The 26203-nt window shown below is 39.6% G+C and overlaps 1 protein-coding gene across 1 annotated transcript in view; it reads right to left on the bottom strand.

Annotated features, from left to right (window-relative positions):
* LOC107193347 (semaphorin-2A) overlaps positions 1-26203 on the bottom strand; it is a 183850-nt gene that overhangs the window by 16526 nt on the left and 141121 nt on the right. The window contains exons 5-7 of the mRNA XM_015582759.1: positions 10075-10137; positions 7418-7525; positions 5345-5615 (exon numbers count right to left, since the gene is read on the bottom strand). Of these exons, the coding sequence (XP_015438245.1) occupies positions 5345-5615; positions 7418-7525; positions 10075-10137 (442 nt within the window). The remainder of the gene's footprint in view (positions 1-5344; positions 5616-7417; positions 7526-10074; positions 10138-26203) is intronic.

The following is a 26203-nucleotide window of genomic DNA, read 5'->3' as shown; positions in this document are numbered from 1 at the left end:
AACTTATACAAGATGTACGACAGATGATGATTTTAACAAAATAATAAATACTTCACGGTTCCCGAAAAAATTTCGAGTATATCGATAGATATTTCATACAGTACGATACGATTCACACTGCGTTAAAAGCTGCACCATAGCAGTTGGGCCACCACTGGGTGGTATGGAATACCGTTGGAAAGCTTATGAGTAGAGAAGTCCAACAAGATTGATCACGGCTACCGCAAACGCCCAATTCAGAAAATAGAGACCAAAAATAATACCCCATCAGAAATATTATTACTTTAAGCTGTTTCTAACCAACACAGAATTAGTATTTTACTTTGAGTCAGTGATTATTTTTTCTTAAACTGTCTCTAACCAACAAGGAATCAGTAGTTTCCTTTGAAAACAAGAATAAACACAATATGTATACACACAAACTATATCCTCCAGTGGGCACTGACCTAAATGTTATCCCTAAATGTCCTGCCGTGTTAAATAACATACGGACAATAAATCAGTATCGATGCACCCGTCCGCGCTACTGCTTTCGAAGGAAGCTAACCAGAAGCAAAGTACTACCAAGCTATCGGTACGCTCGATCACGGAACCGTCCCGCAGAAGGAAACAAATGACCAGCGGAACGACGGAACGTCATTTGACAGGCGCAAGGACCCGTGAAAGTGGCCGTGGTCGTCACTCGGTTATTCAGAGCTTGTTAAGCTCCCCATCCACACTTCTTCCTCCATCTTGCCTGCGCTCCACCACACCTCCTCCCACCTCGTGATCCTTTATCTCCTGTTCCGAGTGCCCGCGAATCGCATCGATCTTCATTCTGCATACTTTAGCCCCGGAAACTCCGGCGTATTAAGTGAGGGGAAAGGGAGGGGGGTGGTTGAAACAGGCCAGGAATACGAGCAGCACGTGAGCCTATCCGTCTCCCAGGCATCTCTCCTGCATTTAATCAACGCCTCTGGTTAATAGACAAACTCGATGCGGGGAACGATGCCTCTTGATGGTAACGCATCCCGGGGCTGGAAAACGGCCGGCTTTGGAGGGGGAGAGGAGGCGAATGGGTGGAAAAGGGCGTCGCCTTCAAATTAAACGACGAAACAAACGGCTAATCATGCATCCCCGCGGGAGTGGGACGCGAGAACGAGGGGGATGGGCCTCAGATGGATACAAAGTGGGGCCGACGTCGTTCTCTACGTTCTCGTTGTTTCGCTTCTTCCTTTTTGCCCCGCCGCGACCCTCCTCGCAAGAGGGTCGTCGGGCGGGGAAGGTCGAACACGCTCGGCACGCTTCCGCCGAGGGCGGAAAACAGCACCCTCCTGAGAAATATCAGGCAACTACTTCACTCTACGCGCCGCTATTATTTCGTGCCACGACTGCTTCGTGCTAGGCCCTTCCCGCCGCGCGAGAATTACCGCGGACAGAATACACCGGGTGAAGGTCGGGGGATTAATTGACAACTTTCACGGGGATTTATGATTCCGTTCTATCATCCCCCGGAGGTCTTGGCGACTGCCGCCGGATTAAATTGTTTCGCGAATGATCACGCGACTCGGACTGATTCTTTCGGTTTTGGTGGGCTGCGAAGAAACTTGTTACGGTGAGTCCTCGATGAATGCTACACAGGGAACTGCGGCACTCCCACCATCGGGGGAGTCCCCCTTTGGAACCAATCAAAACAGAGTAAACAGAAATCACGTAGAGGCTCGGCTTCGGGTGGAAAACAGATTTATGAGAGACTGAAAACTATTCTCCCTTGTTATGAATGTTTTTAAGCGGATCCAAGTACGTCGCACTCATGCAGACATTACTGTACTTTCACTTTCTTTGTTGCTTTGCAGATGTAGTGAAGAATCAGTGACGATTTAGGGAAATTGGGGTTCAGTCTACGGTGAACACGTGTACAGAAATGACATCAGTGCTACACATACACGATACACTACTATACACCATCTTCTAGAGAAACACTTCCTACAAAGGTACCAAGCTACACTAAGGCTTAAAAGTTGTACTTAACTAAATGTGTATTGTATAACATAAAATATGATAGCATAGGTCTGTCAAGTCCAACGTGTTCTGTACAGGGTTAAGAGTAGTTTATAATTCTAGAGCGTTTCCAGAAAGACAAGGAATGTCACAAAACAACTTTATTGAGAAAATCAATTTCTATTAATACTTTAGTTGTTCAGTGTTTCTAATCAGTAGGTATGTACACCAAATCTTTAACATTATTGTCCCGTCGTACAGGTATAGTGCTTCATAGCACCAGCTATTATTTTATAACAAAACTCCAATTTAGCTATTCAATCTCCCGTAATAACAAGCGCGTTTATTTCTTGTCCGTTTCATTTCAATAGTGTACCTTTATAATCTTTTCGACACTCTTATACAATAGACAAAGGTTTCAACATTTGGTCGGCAGCCGGTCCCGGTCGCGTTGTACCACGGAGGCGAAGAACAATATCGCCAAAAACTTGTACCGTTGGGTGACTCCCGCAACCTCGGCGCGGTCAAGCCAAATTTGGCCACGTGATTTTAATTATTTGCAGGCGTACGTTTTGTTCCTGAGGAACCTTTTCCTCCACCACGAACCTCGGGAAATCCAAGATATATCCCTACTCCTTCAGAGTCCAACCAATAGGAATTCGTGATTTTCGAAAACGTTGTTGACAAAGCATATCGCCAACGAGGGTGAAGTACGACGTCAGAAGCGCCCCCGAAGTTTTTTAAATATCAGACTCAAACCAGAACTCACCTGGTGAACATTACACATACACAGAATATTGTAAATACAGTAATTAAGAACCAATCAAAGTGTGCTTTATTTTTGGTTTCACTTCTAAGGTTCGTATAACGGTTCGGCGATTAAGTACGAGCAATGCGCGACCTAACAATTATCTAATATGGACATTTCCGTTCTGCAACTCTTTGTGATTCGACGGTTCTGTACTCCCAGTTGCCACTACCGAAATGCATTATACATACCCCGTAAAATCACTGAAAATGGACATTACTGGTTTTTCTCCTGACCCCACAAATGTGATCGAAATTACTGTCTGCTTGGGAAGAGAATGATTCCTCCGGGCAAAAGGAAGTAGAATTACTGACGTATGGTCAGAGATTGCCGGGGCATATTCGGTAGACTATACTATACGACAAATTTCCAATATTGTTGTTTCACTTTCTGTATTTATGTGCGTATAAGTTTGAAATTTATACATACCAATTGCCTTTGTTTCAATTTACACCCTTGTGTACCGATCTTTATTTCTGCGCTAATTTATTGTAATTAACATTACTGATTATTTATGAACAGGTGGAAACCACTCACGAAATAACAGATTTGTAGTTAACAAATGGTAAAAAAAATGAAGGAGACAGAAATTTATCTAACTTTGCTCAAAGTACATACTATCACTTATAATAGTGTTAAGAACTGAAAGTAAACTTCTATCATATAAAGATGATTCGAATGCTTCTGAATTAATAATACGAATTTTCACACACTACGCGACGGGAATGAAACTACCAAAGCCGAAGTACCATTTTAGGCACTGGAAAGTTTCTATTCCATGATAGTATAAAAATCTTAAATTTATATTTTTACGTAGGACCACATCAAATAAATTTAATTACATATAAATTATGCATCCTCAATAGAGAAGTATTGTAACTTCTACAAAAAAAAACCAATGAAAAAAACCATCCGAACGTTCAAAACAACCGAGAATCTCCTCGCATTCCCATCCAATGCCCGAATCCCGCAAATCCCGTACCCGGAACACGTTCTAATCTCCATTTTCCAATTTCCCTCCATTGAACCCCAGCCGAAGTTACGCACACGGTAACGAAAAATCGAACCGCTGGGATAACATTGCTTCACTGTGATCGCGACTCCGCTAAAACTGATTAAAGATCGACTTCTGGGGAGTGGAGGGATGCAAGGGACGATACAAGGGGGCGTTGCGGGGCCGATGGTAAAAAAAGAAAAACTTCGGTTTTCTCCGGAGCCTTTTCCTCTTACCCTGAAAGGGCTCAGCCGAGCATTTAGTCCGACGAAAATTGTTCCCGGGTGTTACTTTATTACTCCGGTGTTCTTAAAGGCAACACCCTCCCGCCAAAGCCCCCTGATGGCGTGTGCCGCCCGACGAGAGTTGCCCTTCGAGGGCCGCTTTTTATCTTTTCCGCACCAAGGCGCGTCTTTCTTTACACGGTTTTCCCGTGTAAACCCCCGACACGCTCAAAGACGAAGCTGTCAGCCCCTTCCCCTCCCTGGGAAGCAGGCGGCGGAGCGGTGTATCGGCTTTATACGCAACTATTTAGGCGAGGTATACGTGTTTCTTGCAACGTTCGGGATTCGCTTCAAAGAGCCTCGCGTAACGAGAAGCCCACCCTCTTCTATTCGGTTTCTTGCGTCTTTTTTCCACGGGAAATCCGCCTTCTGTTCCTAATGAAAATTTCCTTGTTGACGGGGTACCGGAATTTAGTGAAAAGAGTTTTTCCTTTAAGAGTTGACTGTGGAATTTAGACATCGTTACTCTTTGGGGGCTATACTGTACTACGGTGATACAGGTGGACTGAGCTCCGTATTACAATTTCGTGTTTGGGGATTTAGGGCAACTTGGTGGAATTAATAATTTTGTAGTAGTCTGCCGATAACTAACTGGAACGATAAAAATAAGGTCCTAGTATGTAAGAGAAGTTTAATCATACATGGCTCGTACGAAGTGAAGGTAGAGAACATAGGACACAGATTTTCCATATGGCAGTAAACGTGTTAAATATTCTACTTTGTAATTGAAAATAACATTTGATAAGTAATTCTGTTTATTGTAAGACTAATTTAACCCCCTAACGAAACCCTTAAATTGTTATTGGAAAATTATAATACTGATACATGTGTTGTATCTTGTTATTGTGAAATCGAATTATCGATATTAAACCGACCTATTTTTCAATTTGCTTTAATTTATTTTTAGAGGGAATACTTGAATTTCTCAACCGAAAACGTTGAGATCTACTTCACATCAGCGAAACTACGGACCCTTGTTGATAAAATTTTGATATTAATTGGCTTTTAAAATGAGTGTTGCACCGGTGCAACACTGAGAGATAAAGGGCTAACCAATTGTAAAGAACTGCATGCATTACAAGTAGGAAATATAGTTGCCAGTCTCGCTGTTCAGTAACTATCGCTGAAAGTTCCAACTTTGAGCGTGGAAAATTTGTGTGAATCTCGTCCAGAATTCGACGCCATAAAAGTTCCTGGCTAGACGGGCTACTAATTTGTGCGATATTACCTCGGTTCGAGACTGGGGAAGAAGAAATTGTCGAGTGGAAAGGTACTTACTGTCCAGCCATTTCGAGTCGTACTTCAGTGTCCTCTTGAAGCTGAACTCTTTGCGACGGCTGGTTAAATTGTAGAGATCCGTGCGGAAGATTACGGTATCGGCCTTCGTGAATTCGGCATTGGTGCCGGAATAAAGAGCTGGCAAGTCACCAGGATTGCCCTTTTCCACCCAGACGGCGGTCGAATTGTCCGCAGGGTCGTAAGGACATTTCGCTATACCCATACCGACGCCTGGGACGTACTCGTGACGGGATAAATGGGTCAGATTGCTCTGTGGAGAAACACACGAGGTGATTTATAGATAAAAATGATCGTTCGCTTAATAGTAGGTATCTTGATAAGCATTACGTTTCATAAGATTGAAGTAATGCAGTCTTGTCGATGAAGCTTAGTAACACAGTTTTCTTGCATTCCCTTTCTTATTTAAAAAGGAAAAGAGTAGTAATGATAAGTGTACCAGTAAGTGATCCACTATTTCTTTTTAATAAAGTAGTGACGCAGTTCAAATTTAAAACATTATTGCACCATGTACTTCTTTCGAAATGCCGGAAAACATTAAAAACTGAGGACAAATCTTACCGAAACAAAATAGGTTCTTGATTTCGTCGAAAATAAGTATTGAAGTTGACAAAATAGTGGTCATAATTATTATAAGATCTTTTTTTTTTAAGAAAAATGTGACTATTTTATTTAATGATCGTGACTAATTGCCAGGAGCAGGATCAGTTACAATAATAAAAAGTATAATTAAATAAAAATAGTTGTGTTAAACCTTTACTATCCCAGTAAAATAAAATAATACAGTCCACATAAGAAAAAGTAAAGCAACACCAGATTTGATAGTAATTTCATAAGGGAAAGAACAATGTACTCTAATTAATCAGTAAAAAAGCTTATTCTAATGAAATGAAAGATATATGTATTAAATGTATTATTTATGACACTTTTCATTTGAATTTTATAAATTTTGGTGGATTGCAGATATGGGCAGCTGCATGTGTTATGCACTAGTAAATTAGAAATCGCTCGTTTATTTGGCTTTTCAGGTACGGTTCCGACAGGGGAGGGTCGGTGAAAGATACGACGAGTGCGCCTATTGGAAAATTTGGGGCCAAAACAACGCGTTTCTACGCGAAAGCTGCGCATTACCGCGCCGAGACTCAATTACACGCACGGGAGTCGTAATCTTCGACAAAGCGAGACCAATATATTCTTTGACTTCATTACACGGGTACTTGAGCGCACGATTCATTTACCACGGTGCATAATTCTGGCCCGGTGGGATTGCGTCGGTGACAGATTCAATGTGAAAACTCAACGAAAAAGATACAATAACTGTTTGTAATTTCTTATCAAAATCACTGAAATTCATAGACGTGAATTTTCTGAAATTTTTTCTGATTTTCTTTGCAATATGTAACTGAATAAATTATGCTGGTGTATCAAATATTATTCTCTGAGAAACTTAATAGTTTCTATAGGTTTGGTAGAAATGTATTCCGATAGTTGGTAGTCTTTTAATGTTAATAATATCACCATTCTATGTTTTCTATTTGACAAAGCTCAAAGGACATATGTAAATTAAGACACGGTGAATTTTTTGCTACGTTAACCATCTACAGAATGTCAAGCTTTCACTCACTATTTTCAGACACATTCGATTAAATTTTCAAGTATAACATATTTTTATCATTATTTTATCTATATGAATCATGGATTTTATACGTTAATTGCACACAAAGTCCGTAAGACACAGTAAAATTAACAAATTCCCCGCAGCATAACGACACTTTCACGTCGTATCTATCTCACGAATAAAATTCCGATTGAACATTATACATTTTTACTCAGATTTCCACAAGAACTTTTATTTTTCACAAATAATCATAGCCTAATTACCACAATAATTTACGATGTCTAACACAACCGATGCAATACAAAGAAAGTGTGCAACTACTCTCAACAACCCCTCCTTATTCTCGATCCTCCTGCTTCTTCCGACTCGATAGTCAAGCACCGCGTACATACGTTCCGTAGTATCCCCGATGAACAACAAACAGAAGAGATACTTACATAAATCACCCAATCCTTGGGTGAGTGAGCGTTCGTGCCGCACATGTAGAGCCGATTACCGTCCCCCATTGGCTGGATCACCCTTATGTGATTCCGGCAGTCGAAGTGCTGCAGAAGAAGGGGAAGAAAATTGAATTTTCGGTTGATACGTGCGAAGAAACGCGGTGTATGTGTGTGCGCGCAGCGAGGACAAGAGTTTGATGCACGAACACGGTTTTTTGCAGAAAATTATATTGAACGGAATCGAGGCGAAAGGGTTTGGGGCGCCGTGATCGATCACATCGGTCCCGTATTTCGGACGGAATCGTCGTCCGCGCGGAAAATAAATTGGTTTTGTCGTCACGTAGAGAATATTTGCGTGGACCTTACACCTCGATGGTGTGTGCAACGTGAATACGAATGAAGAGGTGATAAGCGACGGAATGAACACACGCGTGAATTTTACACCCGTTTCCTCCGACTTCGAGATGATAAAACGCTGAAAAATTAACCATTTGTTATCGGTATCTTTGTTGAAATGTTCTGATCTACAATGCAAATATAGGGGAGCGGTGGGATGAAAGGGATATTTTTGTTTTCGAACAAAATATAAAAAAAAAACTGAAAGAATATTCTACTTCTAATTGATAATGTTGGAAAGTTTAGCAACCTGGTTATAACTGTACTTGGTGATATTATTTTTCCTTATTTTTCCCTTTTTAAAAGAATGTATTTTGTCCCTTTCATAAATTGGTTGCATTGAATGGGACGGTGTAATAAAAGAGAATAATATCAATATTAATACTTTAATTATTATTTCATCAGCTACCAAAATCACAATATTATCGATTCGATTCTTCATCAACATAAATACTATACTACTACCAACATACTTATAACAAAATTTAGATTAAACTTACATTACTTAAGAAACAAAAATAATCCTTAAATTAAAGAAGAAAAAATAATTTTTCGATCAAAAATACAATATAATTCTTAAATTAATCAAAGTTAACAGAATAACACAATATTAATTATTTAATGGTACAATGACCAAAAGAAATTAAATACGCCTTTTATACCGCTTCTTGTATTTTGTCTGCACTAACACGATCTCGTTTTTTAGGTGGCATATTTAAACTGAAAAAAATGAGGAAAAATATTCAAAATAAGGTTTGTTTAATATAAAAACGGTGAATGTTCCTAATCATAGTAAAGTTTTGAAAGAGATGTTCCATTCATAAACTTTCGTTGTGGCCTTTTCATAAATTTGGCAACAAAATTGAAAACCTAACCAACAATTAACAGAGTATTAAACAAAAGATACCGGACACTTCATGTTACTGTTCTTGAACAAATACATGTTCACATGTGGTAAGAAAGAAATTAGTCGGTAATAACAACACTTCACAAAATGTTTCGACGAATTATCAGAAGTTTTATTTTTGATATGCATGAATGTCGCTAGAAAACAAAAAGATTGGGAATTTATAATGGAAAATTTATAATGTTCCTTTTAACACGCGTCCCTTTCATCCCACCTCTTCCCTACATTGAATGTACGAATCACTGTTTTAGTGAGAAATTTTAGTAAGTATCAGTAAGATTGTATAGAAGCTGGATGTAAATCACGAATAAATTTATTGTAATGTATTCTAGGTAGCTGATGTTTATTCTGTCTTCCGCTGAACTTTGATTAGTTCTCTCGATTGAAGATGTCGATCAACTTTAATATTTTCTCGTGGTACTTACGAAAGCAATTTTAATTACGAAACTTTGTATACCACGATCCTATTTTCAGCCATATAAGAATTGTTTGTAATGTAAAAATTACTTAATTTACAATAAGTATTTTAATATATTGAAACACCTTATACCGTACCAACATTACACCTTAACCACACGAAGACAAACAAAATCTTTCACCATATACATAATATGTAGTAATTCGAAGTTTTTTTCGTTGCTGTGAAAGATAGAACCCGATGGCGGAATTTAACATATCCCTCCGATATCAAATTTCGAAGTGTATACTTCGAAGGTCGAGGAATGGAAACGCGCTGGCGCTATCGCAGCCCATTTATTTTACATACAGAACGAGGAATAACAAGAGTAACGAAGGTATTGTGTTACCGGTTCCTTCAAATGAACTCGAATTACTTTGCTTCACAAAGAACGAAGGTAACGACGATTCCGAACGTGCTCGAGTTTCCTCCCTTTCCCTTTTCGTTTTTTAATCAAATATATCATACGCAATTTCAAACGACCGCTTCTCCGACCGCTTGTAATTATACCTTTAACTTGAATTCCACCACGAAATGTAACACGGTCCTTTTCCCTTTGTTTCGGAGCCATTGTAATCGGTCAAAGGACAAAGTATCATACTTTATTTCGCTTATTTTCGTCCCCAAAGGCAGGAAAAAAAGTCTAGGAATCCCTGCGACTCAACCGTTCGTAAAACTATTCTAACTCGCTCGTGACGTGTCCAATTGTCCATCCCTCCACTCTTTTTCCCTCCCAGCTTTCGTTTTACATTTCCGTAATTACGCCACCCTTTTGCCTCTATCCGTGACGGACGGCGTTAATTACATTAACTCGATATTAAAATACCGCTGCGGAAGGAAAAACTCAGCGATAAGTAATAAGTACAGAAAACAGGAGTAGAATGCACAGCTCACCTCTGACTTCCCTTTCGACACGCAATTCGCTACGTTGCTAGGCTCCAGAGTCATCGCGTCCCTCTGCAACAGAAAAGATAGAAAAGTGTTAAGTTACTTTCCTTCTTATTTTGTACCTTAATATTTAATTAAAATAATCTATTTCAATTTCTTTGAATGCGTTCACTGACGCTTCGCAAAGTCCTCAGCCCGATTATCTTATTGTTAGTGCTTTGCAACCTCACATCAAACCGTTCTTACTGGCACAAGATAGTACAAATATGCCAGAAGCAAGTTAAGATCTTTCTTCCAAACTAAAAGTAGATTTCTTAAATATATTAAATATATTATTATCCTTTTGAATCGCAACGCAAGAAATTTCAGACACCATTCTTTGGTTAGAACCTTTGAAAACTTGCGGACAACACCCATTGTACAACGTGTGACGTAAACCGCTGCGGAAAACCACACGGAAGGGCAAGGCATAATCAGAAGGTTCGAAGGTTTTATGGATAAATTATTATAGATAATTATTTATTATTACTCTTAAGAATAACTCTGTAGGATCACCACGAAGGTAATCTCTTTCTGCCCTTATACACCTCTGAAAGCTTATTTTCCCATTTTTAATATCGCGATCGTGTCACGATGAATTCGTGATCGCCACTGTTCATTAAGATCTTAATATCACGGAGCTCGTTCAAGGGTGATGTAATTTTTGAATGAGTGAACACAAACTTCAATACTCAAATATGTAAATTGAATTCATATATAACAATGTGCTATGCAAGTGTGTACTAGTCATGCTCTGTGTAATTTTTGTTTTCTTATTGATAGATGAGTGTGTACTCTGTGACTGCTGAATGTGTTCTATCGGTTGTCGATGTAGTCGCTCGTTGGTACTGATCAGCTTATGATTGGTCGTACGTAATTTTGTTAGTGGTTGAAATGAAGAATTCTGAGTTTGTAAGTTCTGTAGGTATTGTGCTATGGCGTAGAAGGAATGGCACTTAGCGTGCCTATTGTTTTCTAAGATTCCTAGAAATCAGCGTCAAGATGCAACGGTCTTTAGGGAAACTGACTATTTTACACGTGAGACGTAGTTGTCCAGGTGTCCCTAACGGTCTGGCGTCCCTATAGACGAGCCCAAGACGTGACAATATTTGAGACCCTTGATTACCTGACTCAGGTCGCAACAATTAAATAAGTCACATCAGTCATAATATCCCAGCACCGAAAAAAGCTCCCGATTAAAAGCGTGTAACGAAAAATTTAATTCCGCGAGGCGAGCGGAACTGGAACGATCATTAAAGAACAACAAACGTCGAACAACCCCACGAGGAACTCACTTACAACGCGTACTCGTGGCGATGTACTTTTTAAACTTCATTGGCCCTGTTCATTTCACAGTGTCCTCTATGTCCTCGATAGTCAACGAGAAATTCGAACCCAGGGTCGCAAGACGTTGAATGCCTGAAGAAAATGAATGTTTCCTCATTGGAACGGCCGTTGAATGACTCGACTCGCCGAGGTAAAATTCTATTTGGGCTGTCATAATTACGAGTCTTTTCGAGGGGATCCACGCTCGGGACCGTTCTCGCTCGTTTCACGCTCGCCATGTATCACGCACCAAACGACTTGACCAAACCATCCCACCGTTTCGCCCTCCTTTCTTCGCTGGGCGACCTTAGACGACCCCCGAAGAGGTGTCACGAGTGCATGCTTCACGTTTTCCAAGCGGGAAGAAGAGGCCACGCGGTGGGGCAGCACTCGTGTCATTGTGAGGATCGCGGCAGACGGCGTGATACACCACTCTCTCTCACGTCGCCTTTTCGAACGCTTCGCAAATGCGCCGCGGAAATAAGGTCAACAGACGTAGGCACGGAATAGGAAGCTCGAGGAGCCATCAAGCCCTGGTGACGGTCTTTCTGCGGGGAGGCGACGACACGGCTCTTTGATGTCGCGACTCGCGATTCCGAGGTTACCAGTATTTCGCTAATAACCCGTCTGACGTCTCTGTCGACGGTATTCGGATTTTGGTTGTTTGTTTGGATCACGGGGAAACTGTTTGTACGCCGGAGGATCGGTCGTACCCGGTTGCGCTGACTTTTATTCGTGAATGTTGATACGCTTGAAATGGTAGAGATTAATCGTAGTGATACCAAGATGGGGTACTATATGCCATATTTGCTGTTCCGTGAATTCTTGTTTAAATGATTACTTTAGAATTCGGGAAAAGTTGGATATTATGCAAAGATATCGCTTTACACGAGAAATTTGAAAAATGGCGAGAAAGTAATGAAGATAGTCGCAGATCCGTGAAGGAATGCCACGGTGAATTTGAACTAGTACAATAGATTAAACACGACAATAGGTGAATGTGGTTCGTGTAACGTGATATGTATGTGGGGGCGCAGTAAGAAAACTGTTATGTCAGGTTTTTTATGATTGTCGAAGTGAAATTGACTGAATTGTCTGAAGTCTCAGTTCGAAATAAGTTCTGTGTTCTCAACAAAATTTCTGGCAACACTGTCTATTGACAATAAATGTGTTTTATTTTAATGGTATACTTGATTTTAAACACAGATATGTTCTAAACATGTAAGTATCATTCCCCGCCCGTTGGTAGTTCATGTGACAAAGAAAGGCTTGGTATTCCGAAGAATAGTGTACTATGTGGAGAAAGAAGTGGGTTTTTACTTGTGTGGAAATTAAGTTATGATGATGGTTCAATATACTACGTTATAATTTAAATTTTTTATATATTGTACTTACATTAAAAAATTAGTGGACAAAAGATTAGCACATTTAGTATATTGATTTTCAATAGAATTTGAAAGAATCAGGATGCTTCTTATATACATTAGGAGATAATTATTTCTTAAGCTTCATTTCAGGTGACATAGATTTGGAATCAGAAATGAAATAAATGACGGCAGACAGGTTTTAAATGAGAAAAGACGTCTCCGGAGCTTTGAGAGTAAGGCATGTCATTAAATGAACGAATGGCTGTCGATACAAGAGTTTTCTATGGAATATGTCAGAAATGATCACAGTATGCATTTTCTGAAACCACATCTTTTGAGAAATTCAATAAAGTATCATATTACCAAACCCGTCAGAACAATCTGGAGTAAATTTTTCTTCGATCAGTAAAGAATTGAAAATGTACGAGAAATTGAGGTTGTCATCCAACCTTTATTATGTGAAGAATTCTGTTTTTAGTACGTCTACAGATAGACCGAGAAGAGTTTATCGGCGAAATTAATGGAGCCATATTCGATGAATTGAGAACTAAATGAGAAAGCACACATTAGCCAAGCTAAATTAAACCTCGGAAATGTACAAGAATAACTTATTTACAATGTATTGGTTGTCACGTTTGACAAGTCAGTGATTTAATGTATTCGTAAGTAATTCTCAAAATTATCCGATTAGATATGATCATTGACCTGAATACGCTTAAAATTGAAACAAATCTAACATTTAAATATCTCCGCAGAAACGTGATGATATCTCTATTATATCTATTAGAAATATCGAATCGTTAAATCATTCAATCTTCATTTCCGTTTTAAAATAATCAAGACGAAATTTCGTTGAAATATTGACACTTCTGAAAATATCTATTGCGTCACTCGAATATCAAATACGTTATCACTTATATGTACCTATCTTATTATTCGTACCCGAAAAATAAATTAACACTCAGACACCACATCAGTGCCAATCTACACCAGCGAAACATTGTTTCGACTGTCCGTTTTGAAATTTACCATTTCTTTGTAACAAATTTTCATAATTAAAAAATTAATTCTCACTTTTGCAATGACCACCATTAAATTTCTCAGGATAATTTACCCTAATAAATATGTCATAAGTTAAAGTTGCTTTTGTTCTCCTCAAATTCTTAGATAATCATCAAAACTTTGAAATCCCAATTCGTATTACAGTAGTCTTACGTTAAAGTAGCGCACGTTAAAGTATCGGTGGAAACGCATTATACACACACGTGCGCGCACCCCATTATCGGTCGGCATCTGTAATTAAAGTTCTGATCCAATTGATGGATCGACCGAACCGCCACGAGATCCTGCGTGCCCATTAGGTCACGGTAAAGTAGCGTTCCTAGGAAAAGCCCGCCTCGAGAGCCCCGCACCGCTACTTTAACGTGAGTCTACTGTAGTGTGGTGTTCACATATGGACGACGGTGGGGTGTCGTTTCTGAGGGTGAAAACAGAAATTTATTGCAAGAATGTTTCTCTCACTGCCTTGGCCAAAATAAATACTACATAAGCTTTATGTAGTAATGCAATAAATACTTCAACCAGTCATGTACACGCGTATACCCTCGATATAATCGAAGGCGCTGTAAATCGCAGATCATCAGCTTGCAATCGTGTCACGGGTAAACCATCGAACACCCTCGGAATCACGGTCCTATTCACGAGCGAAGATCAAATATTCCCGGTGCTCTTGTACCGCCCTAACATAATTTAGAAAAACGGAAACCGCGAGTTCGCAAACCCTTCGACCATACATTTCGACGCCTTCGGAAGGGTCTCTCTATGCCCAACCCCTCTTTCAACCGAAGCGTTTCGTGCAGTGGCGGCGAGGAGAGGCCGTGGATACGATCCGGAAAAGGAAGTGGTTCGTTTGCACGGTCAATCGTCCGAAACGCGTTGGCCTTAACGATCGATCTCCTGCGGACGTCGCGTGCCGCTCCCCGGGCAGTGTCACGGCCAGAAACGGCGTTGATCCTCGAAATTGTCCTCGTCGAACCCGCCCCGCGTACACCGTTACCCGAAACGACCATCCCCCGAAAACACCGTTGACAGTGATCTACGACTAATAAATTAACGAAAGAATTGTTTTTGCCGGGCGCACGCGACGATATTTGTTATTCGAGCGATGCGGAAGACAGCGAGAGGAAGGGGAGACCAGGCGGAACCCGTTGAAACTGCAGGACTTCCGGTCCCGTGTGTGTGTGGCGGACAGGTAGCCATAAAAGTTGACGCGCGATGAATAGTTAGAAGGAGATGGACTTTTATCTCGTGGCGAAGACACCAGATATTGGTCTTGTTGGTTGGTTTACAGGGTTTGATAAAAGTTCCTGGCATTTTTATTTATTTCAGAAAACGTTTATTTCTTCATTAATATTAATACGGTCCCCTTTAAAGTAGTTCATGTCGGATATAACGCATTTATTCCAGCGTTTTTTCCAATCCCCAAAACACTTCTAAAACGCACTTTTTAGTGTAGCCTTCAGCTCGTTAAACGATTTTACCTTTACCTCCTCTATGGTCGCTTTACTAGACTTCACTACTTGTTTGTAAAATTTTATGAAAAGCAACATTGTAGTGACGTGTTAGCTACCGTATTCACTGTTCATTACTCCATGCGACTTTTCCTGTTCCCAAGGGTGAACTGAATTCCTAAAAGAACCACGAAAGGATAACGTTTTGTGACCATAGAGGAAATAAAGGAAAAAATTACCAATTCTCTGCTATGCATGATAGTATCCAAATAATGGATGATGACGAAATGTGGACATTTATAATAATGTTTGTAGCAAATGAAACTACATAGTTGTCAACATTTCTAAGGAGAAATAGATAGTAATGATCAGACACGTAATACGTACTATACAGGGTCCAGTTGAATAACATGTAAATGCAGGCACCACGCGATTTCCAATGAAAAAAATAAGAAAAAAATATAGAGTAAAATTTTGTCATTCCCAGCTTAGTTTTCAAGCAAATCGGGTTTGAAAATTAATCTGAAACGCGTTTATTTGCACAGCAACAAGTAGAAACGGAATGCAATGAACAGACACGCTGGCCAAGTCCTATTCAAGTATACGCGTAGCCAACAGATTTTCAAAGTCGATTTTTTCCAAAGCTAAGCCGGGAATGACAAATTTTACTCTGTGTTTTTTTCTTATTTTTTCATAAGAAATCACGAGATTTCCACTTTTTCATATTATTTAGCTGAACCCTGTAGATTTTTCGATTTCTTCGGAAATAAACAATCGTACAGAAAAACTTCTATTCTAAGTCTATCAAATTTACAACAACGAAACACAGCGATATTATCTCACGCGACACTATAAGTTCCCTCTCGCAATATTTTACAGAACACAGACAATTATTAATATTGGATACCGTGGCGAAGCGTTGCTCGTCCGAGGCTGGACTCGGCGAAATAAATAACTTCGGTCGGAAAAATTGTTGGCGCCCTCCCCCCCTTATCGCGATAAATCGCGTTCCCTTCTTTTTTTACAATGTTTCACGCGTTCCGAACAATTCACGAGACTTGATTCCGTAACAGGTTTACTTTGAGGAAGTGGTTGACGGTGGTAAAATTATTTGTTCAGGCTGGACCGATAAAATGAATCCCCTCGAAAACGGAATCGAATTGGGACGAATCCGCGCGCGATTGTAAAACTGAATTCCTCGCAAGAAATTCTATTTCACGTGATCCCGTTCGCATGGAATTTTGCGGATAGCACGCACCAGGAGCAAAGACTTACGTGAGGGCCCGATTTACGCGCGTCGATTCGCGGTATCGTGGAACGTGTCGATATTCGTTGCAATCGCGATTGTTAAGCAAGCTGAGTGTACACTCGGAGAACATATCTTCCGTCCGTGAATTCGCTCGAGGAAACGGAATTCAATGGAGTTCTACTAGTGGCTGAAAATCGTCCAAATCCATTCTGGTTGGTGACTATCAATTTAGCCTTCAAAGGCAGGCGAAATGGTCGTCGTAATGAGTCTTGGTTTCCAGTGAAAGATATAGTTTGTCTTTCGAATGAGTTCTTTGAAAGGTAGAAGCTTTTGTCCTGAATCCTTGGGAATGTTTTTCGCGGAAGTTACTTTCTGAAGATCTCGACAAGAGTTTGGCGAGTTGCCAATTGTTTCGGTTCTATGTGAAACTGTCAAGGATGCTTGGAAGTCACTGAATCTTTTTTTCTTAGATCTGATATGTATACATGTTTTCTGTATGTGTTCTGTTGGGTTTCGAACTTTCCTAGAAGGTGCTACGAAAATCAGTAAGAAATAATGTTAAACAGTACCAGATTTGTTGTGTTTTTATATTATTATTCATGGCTATACAGTGGCTATACATGTGTACAACTTTAAAATGATATTTTTAATAGCATCTGATGAAGCCAAGTAAAAGAAATTATTGGAAAATTAAAGATCTATAATTAGAGAGAATTCAAACTTGTGTTACAATTAAAAATGATGAAGTTATTCGATTAAACTGTGTCTCACTATCTATGTAGAAGTGTAAATTGTATATTTATATCAGAATTTTGAAAACGAGATGTATCAAAATACTTCAGGTATTAATTAAAGTATTACAAGAAGATAATATGTTCCATGAATGTAAATCGACAAATTTACAATAATTACGGGAGCAGTACTAATTCTTTCTTCCTTCAACTATTGCAAACATGCGATTTTATGAATACATATGTACGAATTCTCAAGTACCCACTTATGATTCTTCCATGAAAAGTAGGTCTCTCAAGTAGAAATAGAATGCTTCCCTTGCATCCAGATAATTATTAACTCCTTTTTTCCTTGACCTGCGGCCTATTAAACCTACAATTCTAAAATACGTCGCGACATGCAATGGATATTGACACGCGCCATCTTATCGACACCACCGTCCACGAACCACATCATATTCCATTAAGTAAAGCCTCTGAACCCCATAACATTATAATTTTACATTCACGATAAGTATTTACTAAAATATACATATTTAAAATTAGTTTGTAAATCATCTATACGAACTAGAACACTTATTCTCAATACAATTCTTACAGCTCCCCATACTCTTAAAACTGTTCACAATGTAATGTTGATATTCAAAATCAATTAACTTCCATCGATGAATACAATCACTAAAACTTGCCTGGTATAATAGGACCATTAGTTCGTCTTCTAATTTACAGAGCGATTCCAAACCTATTGACGGTGCTGTCAGCACCAATAAGTCTGCCATTTACATATACCGAACTGAATCCTCACCGTTTGTACCAAATGCGATCGAATACAGGTGTCATTTTGTATCTTGCCTAAATAAATGATCTTAAGCCCCTTAGAGCGGATCCGTTGAATTGATACATCCGTGAGATCGGGTAATCACACGCGTACGATCACACGTACGTTCCCCTTCGAAACACGTGGTCCGCAAACACCGGACCCCGCGACAATAGTACCACCGTGTACGTGTGTAGTCACGAATATATAATGATACACAAACACGGGCGCGTCTGTGCGAATCACGCTTCCGCGGGTATGGGTGATGGGACAAGGGGGTAAGGGCCACAGGTGGACGCGCACGCACACGAATGCGTAATCACCTGCAAACGCACAGTGTCTAAACAGACCCCGTTGGCCCGCTCGCTCGTACGCCATTGTGCGATTACACGGTGGTGTTCCTGTGAGCATGGGATCTCGTGTACATATCTTGTTCTCAAAGTGCTGGTCCAGATGGATCCTCTGTCCCTGCTGTTGAGATTTGTCCGTCACGTGGCAAATCGTAAAAGATAATTACTATGTAGACTATGTGGATTTTTATAGGAAACAATACTGTTGCGGTATACTGACGATAAACTCACGATTGGCTACTGCTTGTTGATGATTAATATCGCAGAGCTCGTTAGAAAATACTGTGATTGTGGATACATGTGATTTTCAATCATTTAACACGATTTGTAACACATTTAAACTTTAATAAATGTAGCAGAATGTGATGTACAGTAAATCATCGATGAGTGTTCGAAGGTCCCTCTGCACTGATCAGTAAATATTTTATAAACAAATGGCCATATGCGGCTGAAACACATATCATTGGCTTCAGAATTTCAAGCTCTATCACTGTGCTAAACCTCATTAAAAAGTCAATGTTACATCTGGGGACCTTTTTTTGTCAGTGCCGAAAAGCTTTCGGACACTCATCGAGGAATGACTGTATATATATGTGTGTCTCAGTTCTGTTTTTTCTGACTGATTGTGAAAGGTGTGTTTTCGTTGGCGGTTGAATGTGCTCCATTTGGAGGTTATGTACGTCGGCGTTCGTTGCCACGAATCGACTTCTGATTGGTGGAGAATGCAGAACTTTGATTGGTGTATGTTGTGGAAGAAGTGGTGGTATGAGGTGCAAGGTATGTATTGTTTCGGGGATTCTTGGAAGTCAGTGTTGAAATGCAATAAAAAACTGTTTATAAGGACACTATTTTGTACGTGATGTGCAGCTGTCCCGGAATCCTCATTTATGACGCTTTGTCGACATTTTATAAAATAAAATTACATGGAGACTAGAGCAAAAGTAGGAATTCTTTCTTTCTTTAATATATCATTGGACTAATTGTAAGAGTAAAGTAGAAAACACGTTGCACTTGATGACTGTTTTGTCATTGATTCTATTTCGCACAGCTGATATAGGCTATAATTTATAAAATGCGCAGTCTAAAGTAAACATTATTTTGTGGATGTTTCTTTATGGTTATGTGCAGAGGGTATTTGTACGAGGAGTTCCTAACTTTACTGGGAATCTTTATGACGAGGAATAAGCATAATTGTAAGGAAATATTGTTGCGCTACATAGACTGGGATTGCTATGCTAATCTGCATGTTTATAGACTATTTTATAAAAACTCGTATTAAGCGGTAATGCATTTTCTTTGTATAGGGTTCTATTTATATGTAAATGTAACAGAAAATTTGCTAGGCTAATTGTAATATTTAGAATAGATCGATGAAGTCCATTTAATCGATTCATTTACCTAGAATGACTTTCTAAAATTATTAAAAATTGTCGACTTAACTATTGGTTTAGAAGAACATTATATGAAGATCGTATCGCGATAATGTTCCCAATATTACCTCCATGTTTAATATTACGATAACCATCTAGTAAATTGTTTCTGAACATACGTTCCCACAATACTTTTTTCTTATTCTTATATACACATAGAATACACAGTCAAAGATTGATTTACTGATGTCTAATCTTTCAAACGCCCTACAGTTAAAATGTTCGACTGTGCTGCTTTGCATATTGGATTGTTTTCTTTGGTACTGGTTTGATTGTATTTATGAATAAAAATGATGAATAAAGTCTACTTCTAATCTTCTTCGGTTAATAAGTTTGGCAGGAACAAGTGTTGTAACTTTACTCACCTAAATACGTGCCTATATTCCATTCACAACAGGCTCGCGAGTTTTCCCTCGAACGCAAAACAAAGAATTCGATATGGTTCTCTCATCGAGCTTAACGTACTGTTTGCAATGACCAGCCGACGATAGGGTTCGTAATACGAACTGATTTCCAAGCGGCTTTGATCGTGTTCGTTGACTCGAATGCTAATCGTGTTTCGATGCAAGCAAGTGTACGCCGTGTGTCTCGTACGAAATAATTATTTGCGTAGCTGGCGTTGTCGCAGAATCGGATCAGGGGAGGGTAGAAAAATACCGATGTACTTTGAAGTATCGTTATGCGTTCCGATGAACCTGCCTGAATGATTTCATTACGTTATAAGCGTGGCCGATAAAATATTCGCAACGCGAAAATTCCTACCCGAATGAAAGAGGTTCATTTGTTTACAGTCACTTTTAATCAATCACCCTTGATCCCTTTCAAATTTCCTTTTCACAATTACAAAACTCGCTTGTTGGATGTCAGTGGAACTTTTCAAGGAAAAAAGGCAGCACACCTATTCACGAAAGTAAACGATCGCGAGATAATTGTTAACGAAGGATGCGCATTAGTACGATAATAATTTTCAGTGGAGATCCCCGGCCCCCGTATAAAGATAATCCACTTACGAACTACGTTACGTTCGTTCCCCGGCACAATTATTCTCCAAGTACCGCACACGTGGCTGGGTGAACTACTTCGTCCCGAAGTCGCTGATATACGCCTCGCATTTCCTATGCAAAACGAGCACGGAGCTGTACCAGAGGATACCCTACCGACGCGGCGCGTTCCCTCGCTCTCCAGTTTCCATTCACCTACGATCTTGGGTTAACAGTTTCATCTTCTGGTCTTCATTTCATCTCTTATCATATGTCAATTACCCCCCGTGACGTTAATGACTGGACTTTCTATTATCTTCTATACGGTCTACCCGATAGCTGACTTATAACCAGCTATTCTGGCAGGAAATTCCTTCGTGTCCATTCACCCTGATAGGGCTTCTTCGATGGCCGCAATTTTACTGATCTAATGGACACTCGTATTTCTCGCTTATTAATACTTTCGTTTCATCGAAGACACGTGATTTTAGTATCAAGCGACCGATATATCGAAATCTCCTCTACTTCTGGAATTTACTCTCACGGGAAAGGAATACGAAGTAGAGACCAGAATTAGGCACAATTTTATTCGAATAATACGTACTAAGAAGCAGCAGTATCTACGAGCAGTCATTTTAACATTTAAACAGTTAATGAGATTAAATAACTGTGGTTAAAGTATTGAAACATTGCATGGAAAAATTCAAAACTAATATCTATAGTCGAAGAAAACGAAAGAATTACGTTATCTCTTATGCGAAGATAAATATTTCCAGTAAGAGAAGCAGTTTCCTGTGTATTCATTAAACAGCGTGTCATGTAACTAATGACTCTACGTGAAAAATAAGTCGACAATATACAGGGTGTTCCGCTTAAAACAGGCCATCTAAATTATCTTTTCTATTTGTGATCATACGAGAAATATTTTTCACGTAGTTTAAATGGTTTCTAGAGACGAATCGGATGGCTGGAAAAATTTGTTGTCATTCTTCAATGGTTTTTTCAAGATCAGCCAATTCTTTTACTTATATGCACATCATTTTTCCTGTTGTATGTTATAGCCAACCTTAGTATGTATTTATCCATGTAAAAATTTAAATTTTACTTACAAAAAGTTTGCCCTAAAGATTTTGAATTCACTTATACAATTTTTTCCACCACCTAATTCGCCCCTTGAAACAATTTACATTACGTAAAAAATATTTCTCATATGATCACAGATAGAGAAGACATTTAAGTGGCCTGTTTTCAGCGAGACACTTTGTAGAATGAAATTTGTTACACATGGCACTTTGTTTTCAAGAAAATAAACTTTGAAAAAGTGTTGGCTACGCATGCAACTGAATATGACTTGGCTAACGCATCTGTTCATTGCATCCGCTTCTATTTACTACCATAATGGATACACCTGCTTCAGATTAATTTTCAAAGTCGATTTTCTCGAAAACAAAACCTCGTAGGAACAAATTTTATTCTACGTTTTCGACATATTTTTTATGTAGGATGGCCCCCTTTCCGGTTGTACTATCAGTTACAGTCGACTCTGTATATCTCATTGATCTTACTTTTCAAAGTAAGTACCTTAAAAGTAAAGTGGTGCATACTATATACAAATTTCTCTCCTGTGTAATACATAAAAAGCATGGCAATATTTTATTTCTTCAATCAGAATATGTAACCTTCCACCAATTATAACTAACAGTCTCAAAGCATCTGACGTCCCTTTCTATCATTTTAAAATTTATAACAGATTGCCATTGACGTAATTTCTTCAAATTTCAGCCAGGTGGTTACAAGCTTAATATTACAAACCAACTTCCTTCATTTCCGTTCTCATTTTATTCCCAAAATCCCGCGGTAACCAACTATAGACTTCTGTAAATTGTACGCGGTTCCATATGTGTGATCGCGTGCTGGAATCGTCGGCTGCAGAAGAATCTCAAACATTTGATCTACCTTAGTTAAAGATCAGTGCTCATATAAATAAAAGGATGATACGTACTCTCACTTAACGGTGAGTATACAATCCACATGTGACCTAATAAGCTCGTCAAGGCTGCAACCTGAACAGTAGAATTTTACGGACTCCAGAGGAATCTGTTTCCATTTCCGATTCTCATCCCCTCAATCACAAAATCTTGTCCAACGTAAATCCTTTCTTCTTACCGCGAGAAACAGTCGCTATTTGCCCCGTGCGAATTCCCCCTGGGGGCGTCTCGTTAAAATCATTTAACGACGTCCCTCCTCCCTTTCATTCCCTTTCGGCACAGCTGAGCGTGGCCCTTGATAACGACGTATTACTCGTTAAGCAGTCCGGTGCATTAAGGCCGCGCGCGATGTACACACCGGTTCGCCGGTAATTAAAAGCGGAGCCATTCCCGGGTATCCGCACTTAACCGTAAGCCGGCAAGGATCTCCTCGTTACACTAATCATTACTATCCAGGAGGGACGGGGAGGCTGGGTTAGAAATAGCCTTGGTGCTGCCGTGGAAATACGGCGATGGAAGCCGCCAGGCCGTGGGTCATGGTATCTTTGAAGGGAAGAACAGGCTCGAAGTACGAGGCAGCGCGCTGCCGCCGCCTAGTTCTTCCCCTTCTTTGCCAGCTTTTTTTTTACGCCGAGGGGTCGGGTGAAATGAAACATGTTAATGGTATTGGCGACACGGAAAGGGTGCGACCGGGATCTCTCGTGTACTTTGCGCGAAAGAATCCACCATTTAGGTCGTTAATCGGGCAAAGGATTTATTTTATAGTTTATTGATGTTGCAGTTCGGTCGGTGCGCATGCAAAGAGTCTTTCCCGAGTGAAGAAACTGATATCAAGACGATGTTTGTCGTGGTATGTGGTACATATCTCTATAGGAGACTTTATGGCAAAGTCGAAATGGAATGCTGATGAATAGCTGACTGATATGTTTATATGTATGAAGGAGGGACTATAATTGGTGTAGTGATATAGTATGTTATTTATGCGCTGGTTCAAGGGGTGAGACGACAAGAACTGTGGTTTGGGAAGGTGGAAAATAGGTGGCCTCAAACTTGAGAAAGTGAGTAGAGAACGCTTAGAGCCAAAGCCAACCTAGACGCTAAAGAATCGAATAAAAACCCAAGAGAGCAAATATAACTAAAGAGAAGAACCAAGAGTACCTATAAAAAACATTTAGAACTCAAGAGATGTAGTACAAACTATCTGGGTTCAGTAGACTCGATTTATTCTAACCTGGATTCAAGCGACCAGCTTTTAAGAGTCTCGTATAGTCCAAAGTGTTCTAGAAGTCTCGATGTATCTCAAGTATTTTTGGACTACGGAGAGGTCCAAATATTCTGTACCAATTCTTCTGAGTTCCGGCTAATCTTTATTGTATGAGATCAGAGAAAGTTTAAGGTAGCCTGTATCGTGTTCCCTGGGTCCAGAATAATCTCCGTTACATTTTTTCAGTCCAGGATGGTCTTTATTTGATCATGTAGGTTCAAAGTTCAGAGATATCTATATTCAGCCACTTACGTCCATAGTGATCTTTACGAAGTCTCTTGAATCAAAGGTAATCTTTATCGAATCTCTTGAGTTAGTATATGTAGTCGTCCCTATATCACGAAGCTCTATACTGCTAGCGTAAGAACTAATTTGTTCTACAAAAAATTGTGATAGTACAATTTTGGAGTTTAAAAAATGAAATACGCGTACCTGTATAATAATGACAAATTGTCTAGCATAATTACAGAAAGATGGAATATTCGTACATTCCCCTTTTCTATAATTAAGAGTGCAGGTTATGACGTCTTACAACTTGTAGCTGTAATATAAGAATACCAGTTTATGTTATTTCACAAGTAACAAGACCGTATCTACGGCTCAAACGGATTCAGAATCGACATCCTACAGAAGAATTCCCGCGAGGTTACAAATAAACAAGACGAAAGAAAATAGAATCGTATAAAACAGACGCAAAGCAGGCTGGCGACAGTATACCGAGATGAGGCTCGTGTGTACACAGAAACATAAAGGTTTACGCTGTTGTTTCCAAATAAGACGAAGATCGTAAAACATTATGATTTCATACACGCACGCGCCTCGTTAATTAAGCACGCGCATTTATGAGCTATGGTAACGCTGAATTGTTTTCGGGGAGGAAAATTAGTCGTAGAATCTAATGCCCGACCTTTTTCCATTACCAGCGGTCGGCAACATAAAAGTTTATGTAACTCGTAAAATTTTCCCGCCATTATGTTCTGTTAATATTAGTAACCCGCGCATCCCACTGTCCTCGGGAATGTAACTTAATAACGTGGCGGCGCGTTGCATAAACTCCGCTCTTTGCTTTCCCCTCTCTCATAATCAAACGTTGAGAGCGCTGTGAAAGTTAACGAACGCTTAATTCGTTTCTACGCCTGAAATCCGTATTTTTCGTAACAACGAGATTAACGGCGCAACAGGCTAATTTCGATCCTTTTGAATGCTATATCTACATAAAAAAAAACAAGGAAGAAAGAATAATTATCATCGCAATTTTTAAAGATAGACGTTTGTATTATACCACACGCATTAACTGTAACAATAGATAAAGAAATCGTTAAATTCTAATATTCGTTGAGAAGGGTATTTCGAGCATTGCATCTGTAACGAAAAAAAGGAAAGATGAATAATTATCGTTTCTACTTCTGAATGGAAAACCGTATATACGTATAAACTGTAAGAACAGATAATGGAACGGTTCAACCCTAATTTTCGTAAGGATTAACGGTTGTAACAGGTTACTCGATCCTTTCGAATGCCACATTTTTAACGAAAAAAGCAATAATTATCGTTTCCATTTCTAAATGTAGGAACTTTTTATACTAGATGCATTAACTGGTAAGAACAGATAAAAAATAAGTCGAACGAGAACAAAAATGATTACGAGACCGCCGACAATTCGTCTAACGGTTCAATTTCAAATTACAGCCTCCGCATCAGACCTTCTTCTACGTCGTTTTTCTAACGAACCCCCTCGTATTACCAGGGACCCGTTAACGAGCTCGCGAAATGGGAACGCACCTTAATCTCGCTCGGTTTCTGATTAAAGGCTATGTTCTCCAGTCGTTAATTCACTAAAGAGCAGCAGAAAGTTCTCGGGCAAGTAGACGGCGGCCAAGAGACGCCGCGAACCTAGACGCGAGGAGGAAAGAGGAGGGCAGGGACCACTAAGAGAACAGGTGCTAGTTTCCAGGATAGTACACACGCTGTGTCCGGCTGAAATGTATAGTCTCGTAGTTTTGTCGGTGAAACGGTACCAGCGAAATTACAATCCCGTTTGGTGCCTTTATACGCAAAAATTGTTAATGTTTCTTCCTTCGACT

This window comes from Dufourea novaeangliae, unplaced genomic scaffold (assembly GCF_001272555.1).
Source record: "Dufourea novaeangliae isolate 0120121106 unplaced genomic scaffold, ASM127255v1 scaffold1, whole genome shotgun sequence".
Classification (NCBI taxonomy): Eukaryota; Metazoa; Arthropoda; class Insecta; order Hymenoptera; family Halictidae; genus Dufourea; species Dufourea novaeangliae.
The sequence above is the reverse complement of the archived record's forward strand: the minus strand, read 5'-3'. Positions and strand labels throughout refer to the sequence as shown.